Source organism: Brassica napus, chromosome A3 (assembly GCF_020379485.1).
Source record: "Brassica napus cultivar Da-Ae chromosome A3, Da-Ae, whole genome shotgun sequence".
NCBI lineage: Eukaryota > Viridiplantae > Streptophyta > Magnoliopsida > Brassicales > Brassicaceae > Brassica > Brassica napus.
Window position 1 is genome coordinate 19,452,721 of NC_063436.1, and position 26,052 is coordinate 19,478,772.

The 26,052-nt window shown below is 36.2% G+C and overlaps 2 protein-coding genes, 3 long non-coding RNA genes and 2 other non-coding genes across 10 annotated transcripts; 5 read left to right on the top strand and 2 right to left on the bottom strand.

The window, feature by feature from the left end:
- The first annotated feature begins 127 nt into the window (after positions 1-127).
- LOC106444175 lies at positions 128-4,674 on the top strand. The gene is made up of 2 exons (XR_001288186.3): positions 128-4,214; positions 4,295-4,674. It is a non-coding gene; the product is annotated as an uncharacterized LOC106444175 (long non-coding RNA).
- Positions 3,439-3,512, top strand: LOC125607797. The gene has a single exon (XR_007338864.1). It is a non-coding gene; the product is annotated as a small nucleolar RNA R66 (small nucleolar RNA).
- LOC125607334 lies at positions 3,596-3,688 on the top strand. Its single transcript, XR_007338494.1, has one exon. It is a non-coding gene; the product is annotated as a small nucleolar RNA snoR118 (small nucleolar RNA).
- Positions 4,675-6,488: 1,814 nt separating the features above from the next.
- Positions 6,489-8,286, top strand: LOC111214659. Of its 3 annotated transcripts, XR_007338280.1 has the most exons (4): positions 6,489-6,944; positions 7,213-7,352; positions 7,440-7,515; positions 7,671-8,286. It is a non-coding gene; the product is annotated as an uncharacterized LOC111214659 (long non-coding RNA). The 3 variants fall into 3 exon arrangements; XR_007338279.1 differs by having other exon boundaries at positions 7,440-8,286; XR_007338278.1 differs by having other exon boundaries at positions 7,213-8,286.
- Positions 8,287-8,911: 625 nt separating this feature from the next.
- On the bottom strand, positions 8,912-11,585 carry LOC106439651 (alpha-taxilin-like). Of its 2 annotated transcripts, none has more exons than XM_048776555.1 (5): positions 10,858-11,578; positions 10,697-10,770; positions 10,497-10,608; positions 10,327-10,394; positions 8,912-10,243 (listed from the first exon to the last, which is right to left on the bottom strand). In XM_048776555.1, exon 5 carries the CDS (start codon positions 10,008-10,010, stop codon positions 9,483-9,485), a length of 528 nt encoding a protein of 175 aa, XP_048632512.1. In that variant the 5' UTR covers positions 10,011-10,243; positions 10,327-10,394; positions 10,497-10,608; positions 10,697-10,770; positions 10,858-11,578; the 3' UTR covers positions 8,912-9,482. The 2 variants fall into 2 exon arrangements, with proteins under 2 accessions (XP_048632512.1, XP_013736597.1); XM_013881143.3 differs by having other exon boundaries at positions 10,034-10,243; positions 10,858-11,585.
- A 1,773-nt stretch (positions 11,586-13,358) lies between these two features.
- LOC125607034 lies at positions 13,359-19,333 on the bottom strand. The gene is made up of 3 exons (XR_007338281.1): positions 18,446-19,333; positions 14,334-18,367; positions 13,359-14,255 (listed from the first exon to the last, which is right to left on the bottom strand). It is a non-coding gene; the product is annotated as an uncharacterized LOC125607034 (long non-coding RNA).
- Positions 19,334-23,126: 3,793 nt separating this feature from the next.
- Positions 23,127-26,037, top strand: LOC125607181. The gene is made up of 3 exons (XM_048777017.1): positions 23,127-25,242; positions 25,317-25,839; positions 25,914-26,037. Exons 1-3 carry the CDS (start codon positions 23,127-23,129, stop codon positions 26,035-26,037), a joined length of 2,763 nt encoding a protein of 920 aa, XP_048632974.1.
- The last annotated feature ends 15 nt before the right edge of the window (positions 26,038-26,052 follow it).

Sequence of the window (26,052 nt, forward strand, 5' to 3'; positions counted from 1 at the left end):
CGAATGGGGCTGATTTTGATAAATCCGAAAAACCGAAACCCGAATGGATAAAACCGAAACCCGATTGGGACCCCGAATGCCCAGGCCTAAATGTTATTTCTTTCAGCCCTATTGAGAAGTTTGATCATTCATGAATTTTTAGATCATCAATATCAAATCCTTGTAGTATGTTTCAGAATTTAAATAGCAATGAAAGAAAACTAATTTTATATTCCCTCTGTTTATTAAAAAGTGTTATTTTGACTCTTCACTTTAATTTATGCATGGACATTTGATCCAGATCCGAAGATCTGATACAAAACCAATCCAAAAAATTTCGGTTTGGATAGGAACTGAACCGATCTTTTTATTCTATTGAGTCTTGTTGTGGAAGACCTGCGGGTCTTGGACCGATCCGACCCAAACCCGAGATCCGATGGGATATCCGGAATACCCGACTTCAGGTATCTATTAGGTATATATGGGTGTTTCAATATATTTTTGGTATTATGGGTATTTTTTTAAGTTTTGGATTTGAGTTTTTGGGTATAGTTTTAGGTTTCGGGTAAACTTTAGATTTTCAAAATAATTCGGATAATCAAATAAAATTTTGGGTATTTTCATGTCTTCGGTCAGATTTTAGATAAAATATTAGATATTTTTCAAGTATTTAAATATTTTCAAGTATTTTTGTGTGTTTCGGATATTTTTTGGACTGGACCCGAATCGAACCCGATCTAGAACCAAACCAAACCCAAAATAAAAAATTCTAATTACCCTATTAGGTCTAACTATCTAAGATCATAATCGATCCGGACCCGACATGATCCGAACCGAACCCGACTTAGCAAATTTTAATTATCCTAATAGATCTTAATATCTAAGACTCGAAAGACCCGGATCCGACGAGATCCGAACCCGAGGACCCTAGTGGCCCTGCCTACTTTAATTAAGAAAACTAGATTTTGACCCGCGCTTAAAAGCGCGGGTTTGGTTTTGTTTTGCTTTTCTTAATTATGAAATTTAGTGTTTAAATCATATAATCTTAAAGATTATTTCACTAATGAAAATTTAGTGTTTGAATCATATAATCTTGTATAAAGTTTTTATGTAGTGTAGTGTCTTACATGTAACATGTCTTGTAGTCGATGGTAGTATGTAAGGGAAATGAATATTTCATTAACGTAACAGTTATAATAGGTTGTGTTTTGGTTTTGGTTCATGTAATGTGTTTTGTTTGGGTATGATGGTTTAGCAATCGGTTTTAGTGGTTATATATAAATAATAATGTATACAGTTCGCATGGTTATAGTAATAATCGGGGGTTTATTGGGTAAAAAAGGTTGTCAATTATTGTTATAATATACAGGGTAAGTCCAAAAAAATTTAAAAGTAATAGGTCCAAACAACTTTTATAGGTAGATCTTTTCAAAATTCTTCCCCGAGTAAAATTCATTTGTATCTTTAATAACTACAATTAGTAATATCTATAGAGAAAAATTAACTATAGTAATCAAGGTTAGAACATAAATTTTGGATAAAAGTTGCATTGAATTTCGAGAATAACATTTTTCTGTAATAAGAAAAAATGTCAAGGTGACAGTGACAGTTTTTATAAGCAGGAGGAAGTATGTATCATGTATTAAGATTATAATATCATAATAATTGAATTATCATTATTGCATATCAATTTATAATTATTGAGTATCATCTTCATATCTGAGCTGATTAGGAAACTACATTTAACTGTGGTCTTAGTATATGTAATACACAATTGTTTATGAAAATAACACAGAAAATGAAATGATCATTATGTTCACAACATTATGGCAGACTTATTCTAGCCTGGAAAGAATATCCGTCACAATTTCAAAATTTTTAATACTTGAAAGAAAAAGAAGAGAAAATCTGATTCATTTCAGTACAATCAATCAATTATTGCCGTAAGATGCTGAGATTGTCGACGTCGAACTTGACAAATTTATTATAGAAACTAGGGTCGGCCCGCCCTACGGGCGGGATGCATATTCGAAAATAATTGAAATAGTTTGAATAAATAATTATTTTAATTTTTATTAGTTAAAAATATAAATAGTAGTTAAATTATGTACTTTTTTAAAGTCTAAATAAACTATGATATTTTGATAATTAGTTAAGTATTCTTTTTTTTTTGAAGTGGCATTACATCAGTTCTAGCCGAAAATAAAGTAAGGACAATTTTAAAGTTGAGGTTAGTCTTTGACATTCATATTTTTATGTATAGAGAGCAAAGGTATACATGCAAGTCTTTGTTTTGATTATTTGGATCCATTGTTGCATAACTATGTTTTCTATTTTTCTCAATCGACTTAGCCATTCTACTAATCTGGTATTTTGTTTTAAGTTAAAAATTATTTGTTTTTCTCATTTTCATCAAATTAAATAAAACATGATTTTTATTGGTAAATATTTGTTCTAGAAATATATTTATAAAATAAAAAATATTATATTTTAAAGTTAGTGTAAGGAATATATATTTATGTTTAAATGAATCTGATTTCTAATCATATAAACTAATTTTTATCTAGGATAAATATAGTTATATTGTTTTTGTATAAAACCAAATAAACCGAAAACCGATAGTATATAAACCGAAACAAACCAAATTAGATATGAATCCAATATGGTAGTTAATTTTTATAAACCAAAATACCAAAAAAAAAACTAAAAAAAATGAACCGAAATCAGACAGGAATCGGAATGAACATGCCTAGATAGAGGTATTAGAAGGAAGCACTGTTTTAACAGCCCAATCAGTAGATATAAATATTAAATTAGTAATAATTAGATTAAATAAAGACCCAGATATGAAAAGATGTGGAGAGGAAAAAGGTTTTTTTGTTTTTTTGTTAACAAAAGGGAAAGCAACGAATCGCCTTTTTATACTATTAGTCCTTTGAACAAAAAAAAAAATACTATTAGTCCTTTCCTTCCCCCATATGCACTATCCTATCCTGTTGAATTATATTATTGTTTTGTTTGACGATAGAAACACGGACATGAAGAAAAAAAATATAACTGGACTTATACAAAGATTATGGGTTTTCTTTGAGGCAGCCCAATAATGAATTAAAAGACCCATTAATCTATCACTTAGAAGTGAGGCCTATTTACGGCCACAAAACCCTAGCTCCATCATATCCCAATGTATAAATAAGAAACACTTTCAGCTGATTCTCGCTCTGTAATTTACTTTTTTTTTTATATGTTTATAATCTTTTTTTCCCTTGATTAGATTCGCTTTTAAGAGTGGTTATACTGTAGAATTTTTTATAGCTTCTTAGATTGAGAGGCGATAAATTTTAGCAGGGGCGTTGAGTCGCTTTGCCTATGTGAATCATGCGTATCCAATAAGCTCCTGCTAGATTTTATATCTATTCGTTCTTTTTTCTTTTTTTTTTTTGCATGTTTCTATAAGGATCCAATGATGGCATGAAATCTTTGAGACCTGATTTTTATTGATGAAACGCTGTAAGCATTTTTACTCTGAGGATCCTTAATATTTGTTTACACATTTGTTTTCATGTTAATAATCCTAATTAGAAAAGGTGATGAATTTGATCAAAAAAAAAAAAGCGAAGGTGATGAATATGCACTGGGCTCTGAGTTGTTGATTGACATTCAACTTCTTTTTGATGCATAACGCAGCCTAGAAAGCTTAATCTGATTTTCAGTTGTTTCATTATATAATCGTCCGTTTTGCTTTCTTTTTGTGTGTTTCTTGGTTAAACATAGTAACAACAAAATTTAGAAGTAATTTGTGCACAGCTGTAACTTCTCTGTCGTTTGCTATTCAATAAATATTTTTCCATCTCCACGCTTATGTAGCTTTCTCTGAATTTTCTGCATCTTAGAACTTCCAATTACTCTCTCATCTAGAACTAAAATCTTAACTCACCCATTTCAGCTTTCTACTTCCACACCCCTCACTCGAAAACAACTAAGATTATGTCTTTCTCTCTCTTTAACAACTATTTTATTCTTAACCTTTTTTTCTTTTTTTCCCCTTCAAGCTTTTACCATCTCTGTTTTTGTATAGAGAAATATATCACTTTACAAAATTTTAAAACATTTTTTTCCTGAAAAAAATCTATCCCTATACTGATCTCCTAAGAAGAACCCGTACCTTCGATGGCATGACTTGCAGAGACGACGATGTTTCTTCAATTGATCTCAGTTCCATGTCGATTGTGTTTGTAAGGTTTTTGTGTTATTATGATTGTGAGGAATGGAATTGTGAATTTCTGGATAAAAACTAACCTATTTATAATTGCAGATTCACCGACTGTGTGAAAATAGGATGCAATGAATGTTAATTTGGAGGTTAATGAGAATGATTGAATGCATATGAGATCTGTAACGTTTCCGATTTTGGAAAGCAAGTAAGAAGCCACACGAACCGGCACTGAAGGCGGTTTCCACCAGAGATTTCCTGGGTTTCCAACCCTCGTAACCCAGCCGGAGATCCATTGTTAACCCTAGACGGCCGTTCTTCGATAGTCTCTAATCACCCACTTAACCAATACTCTTTAGCCCAAACCTTGTATTAGAAGCCCACAGCCTATATTTTTAAGTCTAAAGCAATTCTTGGTATGAAAGCCCATCTATAACAATATAACATCATCGATGAAAGAACAATTTGATATTTCAAACCGACACGTGTTACCAATAGCTTCTAACATAAGTAAAACGCTGAGTTTTGAAGACAGGGACAGGTGTCGCATTCAGAGAGCTCGACTTTCTGATGTGGCTTCACAGGAGTGAAGCAAACATATTTATATATATATAGATTTATAAAAATGTCAACTGGTGACGTGGGAATATACATACATACCGAAGCATTAAATAAATTTTAAGTGAAATCCCCACCCCCTAGAAAATCATTTCTATAAATAGCAAACCGCAAACTCTACCGGCCGTAAGGTTGACAAGATTATCGGTTTGGAAGTTTCACACGTCCCAATTCCTGGTTAACAAAAGCAGAGTGGATAGAGCAACCACAATATATCTTGGACTGGGATGTAGCTGTGCAATCTCCTGTTAACAAGCTTCCCCACAAAACATAATATATTTCAGTTGTTCACACAAAACCAACATAAATCACACCTATGAGCTTGGTTTATCTTTAACCAGGTTTTAGAATTAGCTGTGTCCAATCCAGGTTTCGGTTCGTTTCTTATAAGTTTTCATATTTTCGGTTTATGGGACATAATGTTCGGTTTGGTTTCAGTTCAGATTTTTAGAATACATGTGAAGAATTGAAGGGTTGATTCTGAAGAATCGCATTTCTAACTGGTTTGCTTTTTTTTTGTCGGTTTGATCTGGTAACAAGATTGGATTATTTTCTTTGGTTTAGTTTGATCCAAAATGTTTGATTAAAAAAATATTTATACAGTTGACTCTCAAAAACCATATCCGATCCCTATAGTTTCTTACGGTACATACGTTACCGGAAGAAAAACTCAAAAACAAACCAAAAAGTTGTTAACAAAAGTATTCACTGATGAGAATTGAGATAACTTCACACTCCTCTGCTTTAGGTTAACAACTCAAAATCTGAATCGGCTAGTTTCTTCAACTACTACCCTGTAGACTCAAATATGCTTGCAAGATTGACTGAGGACACAAGTCTTGGGACCATCACTGCCTTATCCGCCAAATCTTCTGACCGCTTCCACGTTCTTTTCCGTTTCGCTTTAACCTCTGTTTTATCCTCTTCTTCTACTTGGAATTTGACTAAACACTCATCGAAGAGAACTTGGTCCAAGTCGCAAAATACTTTTCTAACGTTTAGAGTCAGACTCTGAACAGCTTGGTCCAATGTCCACGCGTGTTTCTCTCAAGAGCTGGCAAGACTATAGGCATGATCACTTTATGGTTTCTTATGTGATCATTGTTACATAGAAACAATGCTCTTTCAGCAACCTAACAAACACAAAGACACAACTTCCTTATAGGTAACAAGACTTAACGAGAGAAACACAGAGTTATGATGTCTGAACCTGAAAATGTTAACTGTTGATGCATAGAGCAAGTTGTCGGAATAAATAGACCATACAAGTTTAAACTCAACGTCTTGAGTTGCTTCCAAGACTTCTTCTAACTCACCAAGAAACATTACTTCCTTTGAGCTATTCATCATAGGACAATACTTCACAAGGCCCTCTAATAACAGTATGAGTCTTTCTCTACAAACTGAACTATACAATAACAAAGCTGTTGGTGATAAACTGATGAGATACAACATGGAGAAGAAGATGACGTGGCCAACTTCACCAAGATCAAATCAATAGTTTCAATAGTTTATTTTTATTTATTCGATGTTTAGTGGGATTTTTGTTTCCTTAATTAGTGGATGTGTTAGATCAGGTACAATGGTGTACCTCTGAGCTCGATAATCTAGATAGATTTTTAAAATTATTTTAATTTTTTTTTTAGTTAAAAAAAAAAAAAGTCAATCGCGGGGTTCCACGTAGCGGTGGAACCCGTGCACAGTAACAAACCTAATCCTTATCTAAAGATTATTTTGACAAAAATCCTTAAGTTTAGTGGGTCCCACACGATATTATACCTGATTGATCCCTAAGGATTTTTGGGTAAGGATCCCCATTGGACCTGCCCTTAGACCACCATTATCCCAGGTCCTTAAGTGGAGTTTTTAAGAAAAGCAATGATTTAATTAAATCAAAATAAAAGAAAATCAATGTAACCGATCCTTAATACATAGTTTTGGTAATCGATCATAATGAAGTTTCTTAATACACGTGTCAGCGAACTGTGATTTAGGATTTTTATTTTTTTTTCTTTTCTTTCTTTCCTCTTCTCTCGTGTTTGGATTCGAAGAAGAAAAACACAGAGACGCCCGCTTGATCGCCGGCATTCTGTTTCTCTCCGGCCGCCGAGTCTTTCACCTTTCGTTGTAAACCGTAAGCTTTCTTCTTCTCCTTGAAAGTTTTATCTCTAGAGCATTATTGTCTTAGATACAAACCCTAAGTTCGAAGATTGGTCCTTTATTGAGTTTTCACCTTCTACCAGATGGTTAAGAGTCTCAATATCAAGGCCCTAGTTCAAAGATTGGCCCTTTATTGATGAAGAGTCTGTATATTTAAAGTAGCTTGACTTTGATTGATTATTGTTGTTGTTTAGTTTTTTAAGAACTTGTATGTTCCTGTCTTGATGGCTAAGGAAGTACAGTCTCAGAAACGGCATCGGAGAGAGGAGGCGTGAAGGGCTCGAGGTGGCGCTGGAGTTATGTCAAGGTTCCTTGGATTTTCGATCTTCTTCGAGTCCTTCTCCTCTTCCCCGGGGATCTTATCTTCTCCACCGTCGGAAATGTTGTTATGTTCTCTCTTCATCTTCTCTGTTTCACCCAATTGTGTTTTTTTTGCAACTTTATAAACTTTTTCTGTTGCTCTTGCTAGTGTGATTGTTGAGGCTATGAAAGTTGACAGCTTGCACAGGCTATGCTCCTCTGTGGAACCTATTCTCCGTAGAGTTGTAAGTTCTGATTTTGTCTCTCTTTTGTTCTTGTCTAAATCAGACACCATCAACTATGCTTGGTTCTTGTTTAAATCACTATGATTGTAGTCTTATTGTCCGAAGGTGTATGATGCTTGTCATGTCTCAATGTTTTACTTTGTTTTTGTCTGAAGGTATGCACTCACTCATCTGAGATTGCTCAAACTGGCTGAAGATCCTGCTACTAGACCTGTTTTTGAAGTTCGTTGTGTCTCTGTAATCGGCTAAAAGCATCTGACACTTTATTTTGTTGCAGATTAACTACAGAATACGTTTGAGGATCGTGAGAATGAGGTATATACTTAACCTTTACATAATGACAAAAACTCTTTTTTCTCAGTTTGGCATTTCTTTTGAGCTAATAATTTTGACTTTGCTTTCAACATATCAGTGCTTGTTCTTGATAGAGCATTCTACCAAGCAAGAAACGAGGTGTTAGAATTCGTGGTATCATAATCTGAAACCCTTGAACCTCTTTATGTTTTGGTTTATTCATATCTCATGTGTGTTCAGTTAAATAATTCGATGGAGGTTTCAATGATTGAAAGTTTGTTTTGCCAGGCTCGATTTAAAAGCTGGAACTTTTGATAAACTTGGTAGCCATGACGACATTGCTACATCTTGGTTCATCTAAAACTTATCTACTGTTTTCAACACTATTAAACTATTTTATCATCTTGGATTATGTTTTGTTGATTGTGATTGTGTACTTTGTTGATTGTGTAATGTGTTTTAAGAAACCTAAATTAAGAAACTCCCAATGTACCACAAAAATTAAAGATTTCTTAACTAAATTTCTTAACTAACTTTTATTATTAAATAAATCATTAAGAAACCCAAATGGGGTTATAGGGTTAATGATGCTCTTAGTTGCCCAAGTTGAAGTATTGGTTAGTTAATCTATTTTGTATTTAAAATCAGCTTACGTTAAATGAAGGAGAGAAGAGAAAAAGTTGCAGTAAACTTGTATTTGAAAACCAAAGTGTTCTTGTTCTTGTTTTGAACAACATTGATTGCTCTAACTGGGACCTATCATAAACCGATGCCCAATTAGCCTTGTGGAGAGGAACCAAAGCACGGACAAGGAAGAACTTGTGCTCTTCTTTTAAAGGCAAAGCGAAACCATTGATTATACTTCCAAGAATTTCTAGCAACTCTGCAATGCCATTATGCTTTTAAGCCAAGCTCTTATCCACGAGCGAAACAAGCAAGCTGCTCACAATGGTGCTTCTCTACGAAGAACTGATCGAGCTGTCCAATATAAGCAAAGGCTTCTACACAAGCCCTACTCCGATTCCACTGAATTTGCTACTGATATTATTACTATGCTCCCACTGAAAAAACCATTTTGTCTGTTTATAAAAATGGGCCTTGCATTGCTCTCGCTTAATTTTATCCGTTTGTTTTTGAATCATATTAATTTAAAAACGACTTCAATTCCTGGAAAATAAATGAGTATTGATTGACTCAATATTCTTCTAAAGCTGACTCATTTTGTCATCTGTAACTTTTATAGGTCACTTGTCGTAACAACTAATTATAGAGCTTTTGAATTCTCATAAATTAATATTTTAAATGATGCCCTAAGCTTATACACTCATGCAATACTCCTTTTGGAAACATGGTGAAGCTCTAATGACCTTATCTGAAGTTCTACATTCGGGTTCTAATCGACTGACAAAAACACTGAGATACTTCCTTATAGATAAGAGGTCCTGACATTTCAATCGCATATTTAAAATGCCACAATTAATTAATTTATGCGTATATAATACGACACAAAATGACATATATAAGGTAGTGCACAAACACAAAAAAAAAAAACAGAAAGCACAATACATCCTAGAAAGCACACAAGGAAACAAAAGTTAAAAAGAAAGAAAGAAAGAGAGCCAATGCTTCTGAGTCAACATTGGATTCTTAGTTAAATATAAATATGAGTAGTTTCAATAATGATTTTCAGGAATGCTTTCTAACGTGGGACTCCAACTTTCCTCACTTAGTTCTTTGTCTTCTTCATAAGCCCTGGAGATGTTTCTGCCACTATCTTTGAGAACATGAACCAAGTGTTGAATGGAATTGATACCTTTCGTGTGACCCAAGATTTGTCTTAGTTCTTCTTTTGTCACCACAACTTTAATCCTCACCACGTTTGACTCTCTTTCTGTTGAGCTTTCCCTCTCTTCTTCCTTACTATTACTCCCTTTACCTTCTTCAAATAACTCAACCGGCCGCTCGGTCTCGAGATTATCTTTCTCTTTTCCGCTAAGGTCATTGTTGTGTCCCAGGCAGTTCCCCATTGATATGTCTTCAATGCATATAGTATAAATAAAAATAGAGAGACATGAAACTATGTGGTTGGTGTGTGTATATATACAATTGAGAATGAGAAAGAGAGAGAGAGCACATGCAGAGAGCGTTTTACGCGCCTGAGCATTTGCAATGAGTTTGTGAGGTCTGAAAATTTTCTTCATATTGTATCGTAATTATTGTCTTAGATGTTCTGTCACAGCACGGTTTATATTTTATTGAATTATGCAAACTATATAATCAATCTATCACATACGTGGATCGTTATTTTATCATGTGTTTTGTCTTTTCACGGTTGCTTGTGTGACAGTTCAACTACGTTAATTGCTTCCTGGAACTTGGTCGACAAATCTGATCTTAAAGTCTGTTCCTCAGTCGACACCCGCTTGAATTCTTCCTGTTGTACAAAGGGAACAACAAGACACTCTATAAGGCAAACCAATTAGAGTACAAAAAAAAAAGAAGAAGAAAAGAATGTACCATCAACATTTTGTTTTGGCGTTGTAACTCTCTACAAAGTGACTCAAGCTTGTCACGGACAGTAATAGCTTAGATAAATAAAGCGGAAAAAAAAAAACAAATGACTTGCTGGCTCCCAAGAGCATAGAACAACGGACGTGACAATAAAAACTGGTTTCCTAATTTTTTACCAGAATCTCTTTCAGAAATGACTCGTTGATACTTGAGCATTAATTCAAAAAACTCCTTTTCTGATTTGAACATGTCCTTTGAACTCTTACGCTTAGTAATCTCCACTTCCTCCTGTTTTCAATATCAACAACACATGTCATCAACACAGCAGTATAGGCATCAATGATTATGGCCTGATAATAAAATAAAAAGTGCTAACGTGTTTTCTGGGTTTGAGCGAATCCGTTGCCTTGTGCTTGCACAAGTTTGGATGTTGAGTAGACCATTTTGATACTAACTCAAAAAAAAAAAAAAAACCAACGTTAGTTTACAAAGACGAAAAAGCCAATTAAGAATCTATTAGTTCACATCTTCTCTCACATGCTCGAGGAGGAAGAGGAGGAAGAGGAGGAAGAGATGATTTTTTATGCTCTAAGCTAAGCTTGCTCGAGTCCTTGATTAGGTCATCAACGTCGTCGTCATTACCATCCGTTTCTTCAGACAACGGAAAGGGAAAAGTCCTGGGCTTCTCTGCTTTCTCGATTGGGACATCATCACGATTTTGTTCGTCGGTCACCGGAGGTGGGTCAGCAGCAGCTAGCAAATTCGAGTGCGGTGAGTCCATTTTGCCTCTGGATCTGGTACCCAACAACTAATCAGCTAGCGAGATTGAGAAACTCTCAATTTTACAAGTGTGACAGGAGACTTAGGCAACAAGACAACTGACCATAACTTTTATTGAAAAATAACTTAAAAAACAGACCTGTATCTTCAAAGTTCAACTAATACCAGTATGGGTCAATGGGGGTGGCTACCAATCCAAAGTTCAACTAATACCACTACGGGTCAATGGTGGTGGCTAGTAATCGAAAGTTCAACTAATACCAATACGGGTCAATGGGGGTGGGATACCTATCGAATATCCTGGTTCTTAAAGGTATTCTGTATGTTTCATCTGAACTAATCAGTTATCCGATTCAATTTGGCTCGAACTATCAGTATATTATACTATTTTTAACCTGATATTTGTATATTCGATTCAAAATAAATAAGTTATAATATTGAAAAAATGAAAAAAATATTTGTTTTTGTTTGTTTATAGGTTTCAAGTAATTTTGTAATTTGTATGTATGACAAAAAAAATTGTATAAATATCTTCATGTTCCCATCTTAATTAAAATGTGATTTCAAATATAATATTTTGTATTACTCTTTCCTCACTAGACATTGGCATTGCAGTAATAAACTACAAACTGATTTAAAAATTATAAAGAAATGAATTTTTTTTTTGAATTGTTATAATTTAAACATTAAGTAAACGTTTGTACCCGTGCATGAGCACGGAAAAATCTGAATTCAAGATTTTAATATATTAATAAATCATAATAATAGGTTAATTTAATTGTTCATATTTTGATTGGTTTTGTTATTTATATTTTGGTATATTGGGTTATATCACTTTTAGAAATTACTTAGCTCTGATATAATATTTTTTTTTGAATAATCAAGGGTGTTTAGTGGACTGAAGTCCAACCGAGTAATTCTTTAGGGGTTTGTCCACCGGCTACAAACAGATCCGGCTGTTTGTAATAGGAATTAGATATTCATGTCACCTGGCCAAACAAGTATACTTAAGATAGTAGGTTTCGAATCCAGAGTGCTTAACACTTTTCAAAGCATACCACTCAACCATGTTTGCGTAGTTAAAATGATATAAGAAAGTTAGCGCTTGAACATCACTTGGTTGATTTCTACGATTGAATTAAAAATGTCATATATCTAGAATATTAACGTCGATTCTAAACATTTTTTAGTTAACATATCTTTTTCTTAGTTAACATTTTTTAGCTAAGATTTTAACTTGCATTTGTTCACTGTTTTATTGAGTTATTTACAGGTAAGTATGCTTTGTATTCAATGGGATAAGTCGATCTAAGGCCAAAAACTAGAATTGTCGTATAATTCTATTTTCCCGAGGGCTATAATAAATTATCTATGTTTGCCTCTAGTTATTGGTGTATGTAAGGACAGTATAAGTTTTTTTTATTCAAATATGAAAATTAGCAAGGACAAAGTTTTTTTTTCAATTTAGAAGTATTTCGTGCGTATGGAATGATTCAGATTGAATCTATAGGAGAAAGAGTAGTTCACGGATGAACACTTTTTCTGGATATTCAAATGGACTAAGCAAAGATCTATATCCACGTAGCCAAATGTAAATGTGACACCCGTCACCTCCTATCTGGAGAACTAGGGGTGGGCGTTCGGGTACCCGTTCGGGTTCGGGTCGGGTATTTCGGATTTTCGGGTATTTCGGTATAGAGGTGTAGAACCCGTTCGGGTATTTCTATATTTCGGATCGGGTTCGGGTATTTTTAGTTCGGGTTCGGTTATTTCGGATCGGGTTCGGATATTTAGATTTTGAAAAAAAAAATTAAATTTTTCATTTCTTAAATTTCTTGTATTTAAGAATATAAATTTTAATTAACTTCTTTTTTATTTTTAATAAATTAAATGATTAATAGATTTGGACATAACATTTTAAAACTAAAAATGCATTAATTTAGTTATTGTTTTAAAATTTTGGATGTAACTTTTTGTTAATTTTTGAAATAAAAAACCTTGACATACTTTTTAAGTGAGTAGCAAATCATTTTTTCCGGAATTGTATGTATATCATATGAACTTAAAGTATGTGTAGTATTAATATAATTATTTTATATAAAATGAGAGATGTAAACTAGAAATATAAGGTTAATTAGACATATGTTCGGTTATCTTCGGATATCCATTTGGGTTCGGATATTATCCATTCGGGTTCGGGTATCCAATCTCTCATAATTCAATACCCGTTCGGGTATTTTGCTACTTCGGTTCGGATTTCGGTTCGGGTTTTTCGGATCGGGTTCGGGTGCCACTTCGGATATCGGGTAAAGTGCCCACCCCTATGGAGAACAGCGTGCCACCAACAATATCTCATAGCATAATAACCCATATACATGACTCCACTCACCCTAAGCCCAAATAAAAATCGGAAATAAAGCCCAGTAGCACCAATCCATCCAAATATCATATACTCGTCAGTCTCACCTGCATGGGGGCAAATGAGGGGTGAGTAACAGGTGAGTTACCCAGTGAGGTATGGGGATACTAAACCCGAAGTCCATGGACCCGGACAGAGCACTCCGAATAAATATAATTTAATCCTAACACGTTGCAAAACACGGTACCTAAAGTACCCAGAGATCAAACAAGCTGCCCACTAACAGGCCAAAACACCACCGAATATGTGCTCGGTAACACACGCCCGTAGACGATTTATCGACCTCCACGCCTTGGCACAACAGGTCGACTACGCTGTGCCGCAGCAAACACCACACCCAATGTACTGTCTCCAGCCGAAATATCCATAGTCGGCTATCAACCAAATCACATCAATATACTATATATATATATATATATATATATATATATTATCAATTACAAATGAACAAACATTGTTGAATCATCTAACACCCTAGTTCCGGTTAAGCAAAGAACCTAAAACTAAGCAAAACAATGACAGACTCAATTTCACGCAAACGGAAACACATTAGAAATAAATTATACTTATTCGAGGTCCTAAGCCGTGTAAGAGAAGCTCGGGAAAAGACCCTCACCTTAGCCAAAATTGGAGATGAATCACAAAAATGATCCAAGATCTCGTCCAACAAGACTCAGTCCAACTTTAGAATTAATTACTTGAAATACAAGTAACACTAAAGTTGCATGATTGCATCCTGCGCGCATGTGCATGAATAAGGTTTACGTTATATATTTTTCTTGCAACACAAGGACCAATAACAATGGCACTTAACCTCACGGCTTAAGCTTCTCGGACTCCGTCGACGGAAGCTGTGACTCAGGTGGCTCACGGTTCATAATGGTGTTGATCGGTGTTGGTAGTGTCGAGACGCTGACGGATCTGGTTTCACTCTCTTTCTTAGTCTCCGCCTGTTCACGTTATTGAACAAAAGCATGGTAATATCGATGGATCTATTGCAACAAGATTATGACAGTGGCATGACGACGGCTCCGGTGTTGATAGTGAAGATGATGACTCCGGTGGTGGGACACGGCTTGATAATGGTGGCTGGATCAAACTCCGGTGATCACGGCAACGGTCCCGATGGTGCTGGCACGGTGATGCGACAATGCAAGCTGACACTCCGGTGATGAACCGATCACATCCTTAGAGATTGGCGCTGGTGGTGATAAAACGTGACGGCTCTCTCTCTAACCCACGATGCGTTTTTTTATTAGGTTTGAGAAGGAGATATATACACATGCATATATAGCACGGTTTAAGAAATGGTCTGGTACAATTAATTAACAAATGAATCACACCGGTTTGGGTGAACCGGGTCGTTACAATTCTTCCCCACTTAATTGGAATTCGTCCTCGAATTCAAGTCTCTATACTCGTCTACTAGTTTTATTTTCCAAAATAAAATTTCAATATTCAATCCTCATCTTAGACTCGGTCTCTCAAGTTTCCTCTTGGATATTATCTCTTTCTTATTGAACTTTGATCAATAGGGTCATCATTTCTGAACTGCTTCCACTTGTTGATTTGTAATCTCCACAGACTCGATGAGTGTAGACAATTTTTTTTTTTTTAAAGATCACTTGGTGGCTGCTGTAAAATAAGTTTTGGCCCTCGCACAACCTTCCTCAATACTGACACATGGAACTCATCGTGAAAGTTTGACAACTCTGCTGATAACTGCAATCTATAAGCCACAACTCCAATCTGCTCCACAATAAAGTACAGTCTCATATATCTTGGCTTAAGCTTCCTTAGCTCTCGAGTCTTAGATCCTCTCTGAAATGTCTTCATTTTCAGGTACACTAAATTATCCAATTAAACTTCCAAGTCTCTCGAGCATTAACTGCATTTTTTTTTTTTTTTTTTTTTTAGCCATCAACTTCCTTAAGGTGGTTATTGAGCATTGTCTATTTGCTTCAACGTCCATTAAACCATTGGTTGCTATACGTCCTAGTGCTTCCCCGGGTCTAGCATGTGTTTGAATGATCTTCCATAAAAAGCCTCCGAAAGTGATATATGAATGCTCCAGTGATAATTGTTGTTGTACATGAACTATTCCAGCGGTAGATGTTTTTCTCAATTTTTTTTTTCTCCGTGAGCTAAGGACAAAACCCAAGGATGCCCTTTCGAGTTTAACTTAGCGAGACGGTCCATGATCGATCATACATTATTCTTCATGAAACTTGACTTCCATAGTCCAATGAGGAAACCAACAATCAACATATCTCATTTCCAATCTGGAAGAAGTAGATGGTGTAGTAATCCCATAAATAATTGATGTTCTGCTTTAACCATCTAACAAGTCTGATATAGACACAATGTAGTTACAGCTTCCTATTTTTTTTTTCTGCCAGAAACTACACTTACTCAGCTAGCAACAACTGATGATTTCCAAGCTTACCTAACACAATCTGTAAATGCTCAGCATGCTCTTCTCTGCTCCGAGAATGAATCAGGATGTAGTCGATGAATACAATTGCGCACTTATCTAAGTGTTCTCAAAAACGTCACTCATAAGCTTCACGAATGCTACTTATAACGCCCCGACCCGCCCACAGCTAATGGGTAACATTATAACTCATAATATCCATAACATATACAAAAATCCACATCGGTAGATACTCCTCAGGTATAACAATCTGATGGTATTCTGATGCAAGTCAACCTTCAAGAACTATGTACCTCCTGTAGGTAATCCAACAACTTATCAATACGCGGAAACAATACTTATCCTTTGGTCACTTTGTTCAGACCTCTGTAGTCGATACAAATTCTGAAACTCTCATCTTTCTTCTTCACAAATAATAATGATGCTCCTCACGATGAAGTACTTGGTCTTGTAAAACCCTTGTTTGATGAATCTTTCATATGCTCTTTCCACTCGGTCATCTCTGCTGGCGCTAATTGGTATAGAAAATCGTGAAACCGGTGTCGTCCTTGACTCCAACTCGATCGCAAGAACGTCTCCTCTAGCTGGCAGTGATCCTTTTAAAGCCTCAAATACATCCTCATACTTTGTAATAACTGAAAATCCTGCAGCTCATGATGTCCATCATCCTTAACCATCAAAATGTTCGCCAAAAATCCATTTACTCCTATATCCAATAACTCCTCAGCATGTAGCATGTAGACAATACAACCTCTCATCTGCTCCAGCAATATCAACTCTTGTCCTCAGGCAATCCAACTCTACTCGTTGTCATGGTAGCCAATCCATCCCATGGATAACATCGTAAAAACGTAGCTCCATCTCTGAAGAGTCTCCGAACAAATCAGTCCTCCGAACATAACTGGTACATTGCGATGAATATAAATAGCTCTCACATCCCATGTCAGCTGTTTGAACTGAAACATCTTTGAAACGATTAACAATGCCAAAAACTAGCATACAAAACCAAGCGTAACTCCAGTATTAATACAACGCAAGCTGCCGCACTCCCAATCCAAAAGCGATCCCCACGAGTTTACAAACTGAACATACCTCCAAAATAGTCAACATACTCGTACACAAAAACAACACATGCCAACCAATGGCTCATACGTCACACCACATAATCTCCAGTATCAAAAACTCGTGGAACGATTGCTTGAAGTAGGGTGGAACAGAAACGTCACATATCCACTCCTGGATAATCTCAGAATCATGACCGAAGGAACTGATAACACTCCTGAGACAACTGACGAACTGAGACATCACACATCTGCTGCTGAACATCTGTGTAGAACCCTGTTAGCCGAAGGATGAATGACGATGATTTTTCTCATCGTCATAGAAAGAGACAATTGAGTTAGTAATTACTGGATCGAATGGTGCTAAAAGAACTTCGCAAACATTTTTTTTTTATTATATATATATATATATAAAGTATTTTATACTTTAAAAAGAAAACGTAGAAAACCGAATCCCCTAATCGCCATCCCGGGTCGAGGCCGGGACGGAACCCCGCTCTGATACCAAATTGTAACACCCGTCACCTCCTATCTGGAGAACAGCGTGCCACCAACAATATCTCATAGCATAATAACCCATATACATGACTCCACTCACCCTAAGCCCAAATAAAAATCCGAAATAAAGCCCAGTAGCACCAATCCATCCAAATATCATATACTCGTCAGTCTCACCTGCATGGGGCAAATGAGGGGTGAGTAACAGGTGAGTTACCCAGTGAGGTATGGGGATACTAAACCCGAAGTCCATGGACCCGGACAGAGCACTCCGAATAAATATAATTTAATCCTAACACGTTGCAAAACACGGTACCTAAAGTACCCAGAGATCAAACAAGCTGCCCACTAACAGGCCAAAACACCACCGAATATGTGCTCGGTAACACACGCCCGTAGACGATTTATCGACCTCCACGCCTTGGCACAACAGGTCGACTACGCTGTGCCGCAGCAAACACCACACCCAATGTACTGTCTCCAGCCGAAATATCCATAGTCGGCTATCAACCAAATCACATCAATATACTATATATATATATATATATATTATCAATTACAAATGAACAAACATTGTTGAATCATCTAACACCCTAGTTCCGGTTAAGCAAAGAACCTAAAACTAAGCAAAACAATGACAGACTCAATTTCACGCAAACGGAAACACATTAGAAATAAATTATACTTATTCGAGGTCCTAAGCCGTGTAAGAGAAGCTCGGGAAAAGACCCTCACCTTAGCCAAAATTGGAGATGAATCACAAAAATGATCCAAGATCTCGTCCAACAAGACTCAGTCCAACTTTAGAATTAATTACTTGAAATACAAGTAACACTAAAGTTGCATGATTGCATCCTGCGCGCATGTGCATGAATAAGGTTTACGTTATATATTTTTCTTGCAACACAAGGACCAATAACAATGGCACTTAACCTCACGGCTTAAGCTTCTCGGACTCCGTCGACGGAAGCTGTGACTCAGGTGGCTCACGGTTCATAATGGTGTTGATCGGTGTTGGTAGTGTCGAGACGCTGACGGATCTGGTTTCACTCTCTTTCTTAGTCTCCGCCTGTTCACGTTATTGAACAAAAGCATGGTAATATCGATGGATCTATTGCAACAAGATTATGACAGTGGCATGACGACGGCTCCGGTGTTGATAGTGAAGATGATGACTCCGGTGGTGGGACACGGCTTGATAATGGTGGCTGGATCAAACTCCGGTGATCACGGCAACGGTCCCGATGGTGCTGGCACGGTGATGCGACAATGCAAGCTGACACTCCGGTGATGAACCGATCACATCCTTAGAGATTGGCGCTGGTGGTGATAAAACGTGACGGCTCTCTCTCTAACCCACGATGCGTTTTTTTATTAGGTTTGAGAAGGAGATATATACACATGCATATATAGCACGGTTTAAGAAATGGTCTGGTACAATTAATTAACAAATGAATCACACCGGTTTGGGTGAACCGGGTCGTTACAGTAAAATTATCAATTTCGCATTAGAAGAGAATCGATCTCTGGTCTAAATCAACATAGCGGCTCTTTGTTCATTGGAAACCAGTAGAGTGCCATGATGTGGTTAACAAAGAACAAAGTTTCAAAAAAAAATTAGCAAGAACAAAGAACCACATGACTGAAAATCTAAACTTTTGTTATGATATGCAGAATCAGATTTAGGCAAAGCTCAAGGAAAAATTAGTCTTGGTCCTCAAATCTTTTGAATGTTTTTTTATATAAAAACAAGTCTCCAAATAATGAAAAAGAAACTTTTATAAAAAATTCTGAAGATGGTTATGGTTATCAAATTTTCAGATCCAGCCCTCACTACAAGAAAATACAAGATTAACGATGAAAATTAACGAGGAAAACTGGTCCTCGTAAATTTACGTTGACTTTACGAGAATCTTACAAGGAAATTTACAATCAACGTTAGTTCGTCGTAAAATAACGAGGAAACGATTTCCTCGTAAAAACCACGCAAGGTAACTTCGTTTTTACGAGGAAAAACTGTTTCCTCGTAAGCTCGACGTAAAAGTAGCATCTTCTTTACGAGGAAATAGTTTACGTTTACTTAACGAAGAATTTTCGAGTCCACCCACTTTGTAATTGTAACACGTTTTTTGTTTCGGCTACCTTACTAAATTCCACATAATCACGAGTAATGAAAATGATGATGTTTCTGGTGATGACGAAAATGTCGATGTATCTGACTGATGTATTTGTGTTTTAATATGACTGATTTTCAGACTTAATCCATGTGATTTGATGGATTTAATCATGAAAATCTATTTATATAATTTAATTTTATGTAATGGGGTTTGAATTAGAAAGAAGAGATTGAGATTATTAGTTAAGGAATTGTGGTTTTAGAATTTGGGGTTTAGAATGGATAGAAGAGATTGAGGTTAAAGGGAAGATGGGGTTGGGGTTGGGGTTTCGGATTTTAGGGATTTAAACGTAAACATAGTTATTTCCTCGTAAATTAACGAGGAACTTACGACGATTCTTAAAAATAAAGAACGCGGCACTCGTTAATTCCACGTAAGCAGAAATCGTCGTAAAGACCTCATAATAAAAAAAACGCTGGCCTCGTTCATTCCTCGTAAAAATAAAAGCGGGCCTCGCTAATTCCTCGTAAATTAACGACGATGTAACGAGGAAACGAAACGGGAATAAATTGGTTTGCCGTGATCAAAGTTACACCTCGTGGACAAATCATCAGTGGAGAAGAACCACCATTGCAAGAAGAACAGATAGATGAAGTTGAGGTACCTGAACAACAAATTGATGACATCCTTCTCATTGATCCGCATAATCATGAGTACGAAGATATTACCGACGATGCGGCGGACGAAGCTGTTGAAGACGAGTTTAATGAAAATGATGATGTTTCTAGTAATGACGAGAATGTCGATGTATCTGATTGATGTATTTGTGTTTTAATATGATTGATTTTCAGATTTAATGCATGTGATTTGATGGATTTAATCATGGAAATCTATTTATATAATTTAATTTTTGTAATGGGGTTTGAATTAGAAAGAAGAGATTGAGATTATTAGTTAAGGAATTGTGGTTTCAGAATTTGGGGTTTGGAATGGATAGAAGAGATTGAGGTTAAAGGGAGGATGGGGTTGGGGTTTGGAATATATGAAGTAGAAGATAAGGAAGATAAGGAAGAAGGGGTTTGGGGTTTTGGATTTTAGGGATTTAAACATAAACGTAGTTATTTCCTCGTAAATTAACGAGGAACTTACGACGATTCTTAAAATTAAAGAACGTGGCACTCGTTAATTCCACGTAAGCAGAAATCGTCGTAAAGACCTCGTAATAAAAAAACGCGGGCCTCGTTCATTCCTCGTAAAAATAAAAGCGGGCCTCGCTAATTCCTCGTAAATTAACGACGATGTTACGAGGAAACGAAACACGGGCCTCGCGAGTTCCTCGTAAATAAAAACACGGGCCTCACGAGTTCCTCGTAACTTTACGAGGAATTTACGACATTTCATAATTTCCTATATATACACGCGAGTTCTCACTTCCCATTTCGTCTCAACTTCCTCTCCTTTTGTAGCTATGGTACGCTCTCTATTTCCTCTCTAATTTGATTAGTCTAGGTAGATTAGGTGGTTAGTGTAGGAAATTTAGATAGTTTTACGGATTTTATGTTAATTAGTGTTGATTAGGTGGTTAATGTAGAGAACTTAGTTAGATTTATAGAATTTGTTAATTATTGTTGATGTTAATTTTAGGCGAATCATCATCCGTCACACATGCCGACGCGGATGTAGAGAGGAGGAGTGAGGAATTCTACCGGGGATGAACGACCCTTAGTTTTTTTTTTCGTTGGTTGTATTATAAATTCAAAAATTATTTATGTATAAATTATTTTCGTATTTAATATTCTTTTTAAATTAGATTTTTATTAAATAATTAAATACATTGTTTTTTTTAATCTGGAAAATATAAACTCAAAGTAAATTCGTAGCTAAATTACGACAACCTTACGTGGAAATTTTACGAGGAATTAACGAGTAAAATATTTACGTCAACACTACGAGGAAAGATTAACGAGTATTTGACGTGGAAACATTTACGTGTTATTTACGAGGAAATGTTTTCAAGGTATTTACGAGGAAATGTAGCGTCCCCCTTACGTGGTTTTTACGACGAATACTTTGCTTCGTCTTTACGAGGAAATGTTTTCTCGTTAGTTTACGACGAATCAGCGAGGAAATATGCGTTACGACGAACAAATAACGACGAAACGTGTTTCCTCGCTAGTTCCTCGTAAAACTGATTTTACGACGAACTTACTACGAATTTCGCCGTCGTTAATGTTTTGTTTTCTTGTAGTGCCTGATGATATGAGGTGGTTTGGTCTATCATTAATGTAAGTGAATAAGAAAATAAATAGTGTAAATAATGACTAAAATATTAAATATTCAGCAGACCTATAACTCACGGCTTTAATTATTTAAGACCGAAATAAATTATATATGTATATATTAGGGGGTGTTCAACTATATAGATATATATTAGGGCATATAAATTTTGACATAGTAAATATATTTTGATGAAAATATGAGCATGGCATATAAATAGTTTGCAGTACTCAAACCTGCTCAATTAACCAAATGAAAATGAAAAAAAAATATCTCAATAACCCAAGTTTGTAAACATTTCGATGTTTTGTTCATATATACATTAATAGAACAGTATTCTTCTATATATCTCGGATTAGCTCTCCCAGTAAGAATAAACTTTCTCTAAGCTATCGGCAATGAAGAACAAACCTGTAGCATTTCTCGGATATACTTCTCAAATAGTAAAATTTTGGTTCTGAGATCACATAAATTGCACCCACCTAATATGTTGGTCGGGCTTTATTAGTCTCAGCTGATTTTGCCATCAAATCAAGGCTATCCAAAATTTAATTGATGTTTGTGGTTAATTTATGAAAACACTATAAATATGTAAGACAGGAAGGAGCGATCCTTTTCTCTCAGATGCTAACATTATGATGATGTCGAAATATTTGTTTGTGTATATATATATATCAGTATACCCATGCTGATATGAAACTAAACCATTTCAACATTTAGTTACTTCGAATTTCACTAGTAGAAATCTACCGCATAGCCACGGAAATGCCACTACAAAACCGTGGCTATAAAAAATAAGCCACGAAATTGCTACGCAAGGGCCACGAAAAGATATAGCCACGGTAAACGCAAAAAAGAGCCACGAATTGGTCACGAAAACAAAACGTGGCTAAAAAAGTCACGGTACAGCAACGAATATAACGTGGAACTTAAACTAGCCACGAAATAGGCACTTTAAAGCGTCGAGGCTACGTCTTGTTTTTTTGTGCCGACATCAAAACGCCTGTGTTTTATGCAACAGTGTACACTGCCACGCTTTTTTCATGGCTGTGTCGTGGCTAATTTAACTTTTGCAGACCGAAACAGAGAAAGATTCGTTTGGAAGTGATATTTTTTTTTAGTCACGAACTTAAAGTGGCTGTGGCGTGGCTATGTCAAACATATATTCACTTCCCGTATGAGACATTTAGAAGTTTTGTTCTTCAACCAAATTTTCTAAAATGTCTTTCTACTTTGATTCAAGAGAGTGGATGGATCAAAGGATTGATCCTCAGAGTAATTCTGTTTCAGAAGTGTTTCTTGGAGGCATCAATGCATTTCTTCAATTTGCGTGTAATCAAGCCGATTATGAAGAGCGGCAAACATTATTGTGTCCGTGTGCTCGATGCAAAAATGTGAAGCAACGAGATGCAAAAGTTGTTTCAAGACATCTATTCTTATACGGTTTTAAGGGAAATTATTATGTTTGGACAAGTCATGGAGAGAAATTCTACACTGCTGGTGAGAGTTCTGGAGCGAATCATTCAACGGGTGAAGAAGAAATGTGGGAAAATCCTACTTGGAATGCTCATGAAGATCACTACCAGGATAATTTAGAAGTACCAGCGGACATTGCGCCACCATACATACCAGCAGACATTGCACCACCAGCAGAGACGGATGTGGCAGAGCCATATCGTGACAATGTTTTTGAAGCATTTGAAGCTGCCAGTCAACCTCTCTACGAAGGGTGTGCAGACGGAATAAGTCAGTTGTCTCTTGCTTCGCGGATGTTGAAAATGAAGACGGATTATAATTTGGCGGAAACTTGTGTAGATGAGATATCTGAAGTATTTAAAACAATGCTTCCGCAGCCGAATAATGCTCCAGCAACATACTACGAGACAAAGAAACTGACACGAGGGCTTGATTTACCCGTTCAGAAGATTGATGTTTGTGTGAAGAATTGTATGCTATTTTGGAAAGAAGATGCGAAGTTGGTTAGTTGTAGGTTTTGTGGAGAAGATCGCTACTATCCGAACAATGGAAAAGGAAAAAACAAGGCAAAGCAGAGAATGTTTTACATGCCTATTGCAGATCGTCTGAAACGTCTATACCAACTTGAGGCGACAGCTTCCAATATGCGGTGGCATAAGGAACATGTGACTCCGGAAGGCGAAATGCATCACCCATCTGATGCTATAGCGTGGAAACATTTTAACGAGGTATATCCTGGATTTGCTGCTGAAAGCCGGAATATTTATCTATGCTTATCGACCGATGGATTTAATCCGATTGGTATGAATGGGGAAGCACATTCCCTTTGGCCCGTTATTGTAACTCCATACAATTTACCGCCGGGAATGTGTATGAAAAGAGAATTCCTTTACCTTTCGGTGCTAATTCCTGGACCCAAACATCCAAGGAAAAGCTTAGATATTTATCTTCAACCATTGATTGAAGAATTACAGATGTTGTGGAGGGATGGTGTGGAGGCATATGATATTTCAATGAAAGAAAGATTCAAAATGCGAGCAGTTTTGATGTGGACGATAAGCGATTTTCCAGCTTATGGAATGCTTTCAGGTTGGACGACTCATGGTCGGTTGGCGTGCCCATATTGTCAAGATGAGACTGGTGCATTCTGGTTATCTAACGGAAGGAAACATAGTTGGTTTGATTGCCACAGAAGGTTCTTAGATGCAGATCATCCTTACCGGAAAAACACTCAAGCATTTAGACGGGGAAAAACAGTTTTAGATCCTCCTCCACCATGGTTGACCGGAGAAGAAATATTGCGTGAAAGGATAAATAATATCGAAGGTTTATCATCATCTGTGGAATGTAGAGGGAATGGACATGATAACCCATCCAAGACAATATCTGGATATGGAGTTACTCACAATTGGGTAAAGAAGAGTATCTTCTGGGAGTTACCGTATTGGGAAAATCATCTTCTTCGGCATAGCCTTGATTTCATGCATATTGAGAAAAACTTCTTCGACAACCTGACGAACACATTGTTAAATGCTCCTGGAAAGACGAAAGACAACATCAAAAGCAGATTGGATCTTCCAGGACTATGCAAAAGGCGGGATTTAGAGATGAAAGAGGATGGAACGATGCCTGTGCCAATATTCAGGCTGCCTAATGCGGGAAAACGAGCATTTCTTCTCTGGTTGAAAAATGACATAAAATTTCCCGATGGATACGCCTCGAAATTTAGTCGATGTATTGACGAAAACAATTTAAAGTTACATGGACTGAAAAGTCATGATTGTCATGTCATAATGGAACGACTATATCCATTTGCGTTTGCTGAACTCCTTCCCAAAAATGTTCACACAGCGATTAGAGGTATTTATTTGTTTGTATCATTTTTTAATTTACTATAATTGATGCTATAATTAACTTAAATATTTTGTTTACAGATATTGCTCTCTTCTTCCGAGATATCTCTTCGAAGATTTTGAAAGAGTCAGATGTTGGCTTATTAAAGGCAAATGTCGGTGTGAAGCTTTGTAACTTGGAAAAAATATTTCCTCCATCGTTCTTCGATGTTATGGAACATCTTCTTGTGCACCTCCCAGATGAAGTAGCCTTAGGTGGTCCTGTCCATTTTAGGTGGATGTATGTATTTGAGAGATACATGTATCATTTGAAGCAGATGGTCAAAAACAAAGCACGTATTGCAGGTTCAATAGTTGCACAATGGATAAATGAGGAGATTTCTAATGCTTCCTCAAATTTTTTTGGGCATCCTGAAATCATGAGCATTCCAGAAGGTCCGAATGATATTCGTTTCACATACAATTATCCGGATGTACCCCCCTTGTTTTACCATGAAGGGAGAATTAGTGGTCAATGCTCAACTGGTTGGTTGAATGATGAAGATAACACTATTCTTCAGACATTTATGATGCTCAACTGTGAAACATTTGCTCCATATGAAAGGTAATTTAATATTATGAAGAATATAATATAAATACATATTTCTAGTTACATAACTATGATTTGTCTATGTGCAGGATGTTTGAAGAATATATGACGTTAAATGTTCCTGATATTACTCCAGTTGCAATGCAAAAAGCGAAAGACACCAAATTTGCTGATTGGTGCAAGGACTACGTGAGTTATTGTTTTATATTATAAAGTTTCACAATTTTT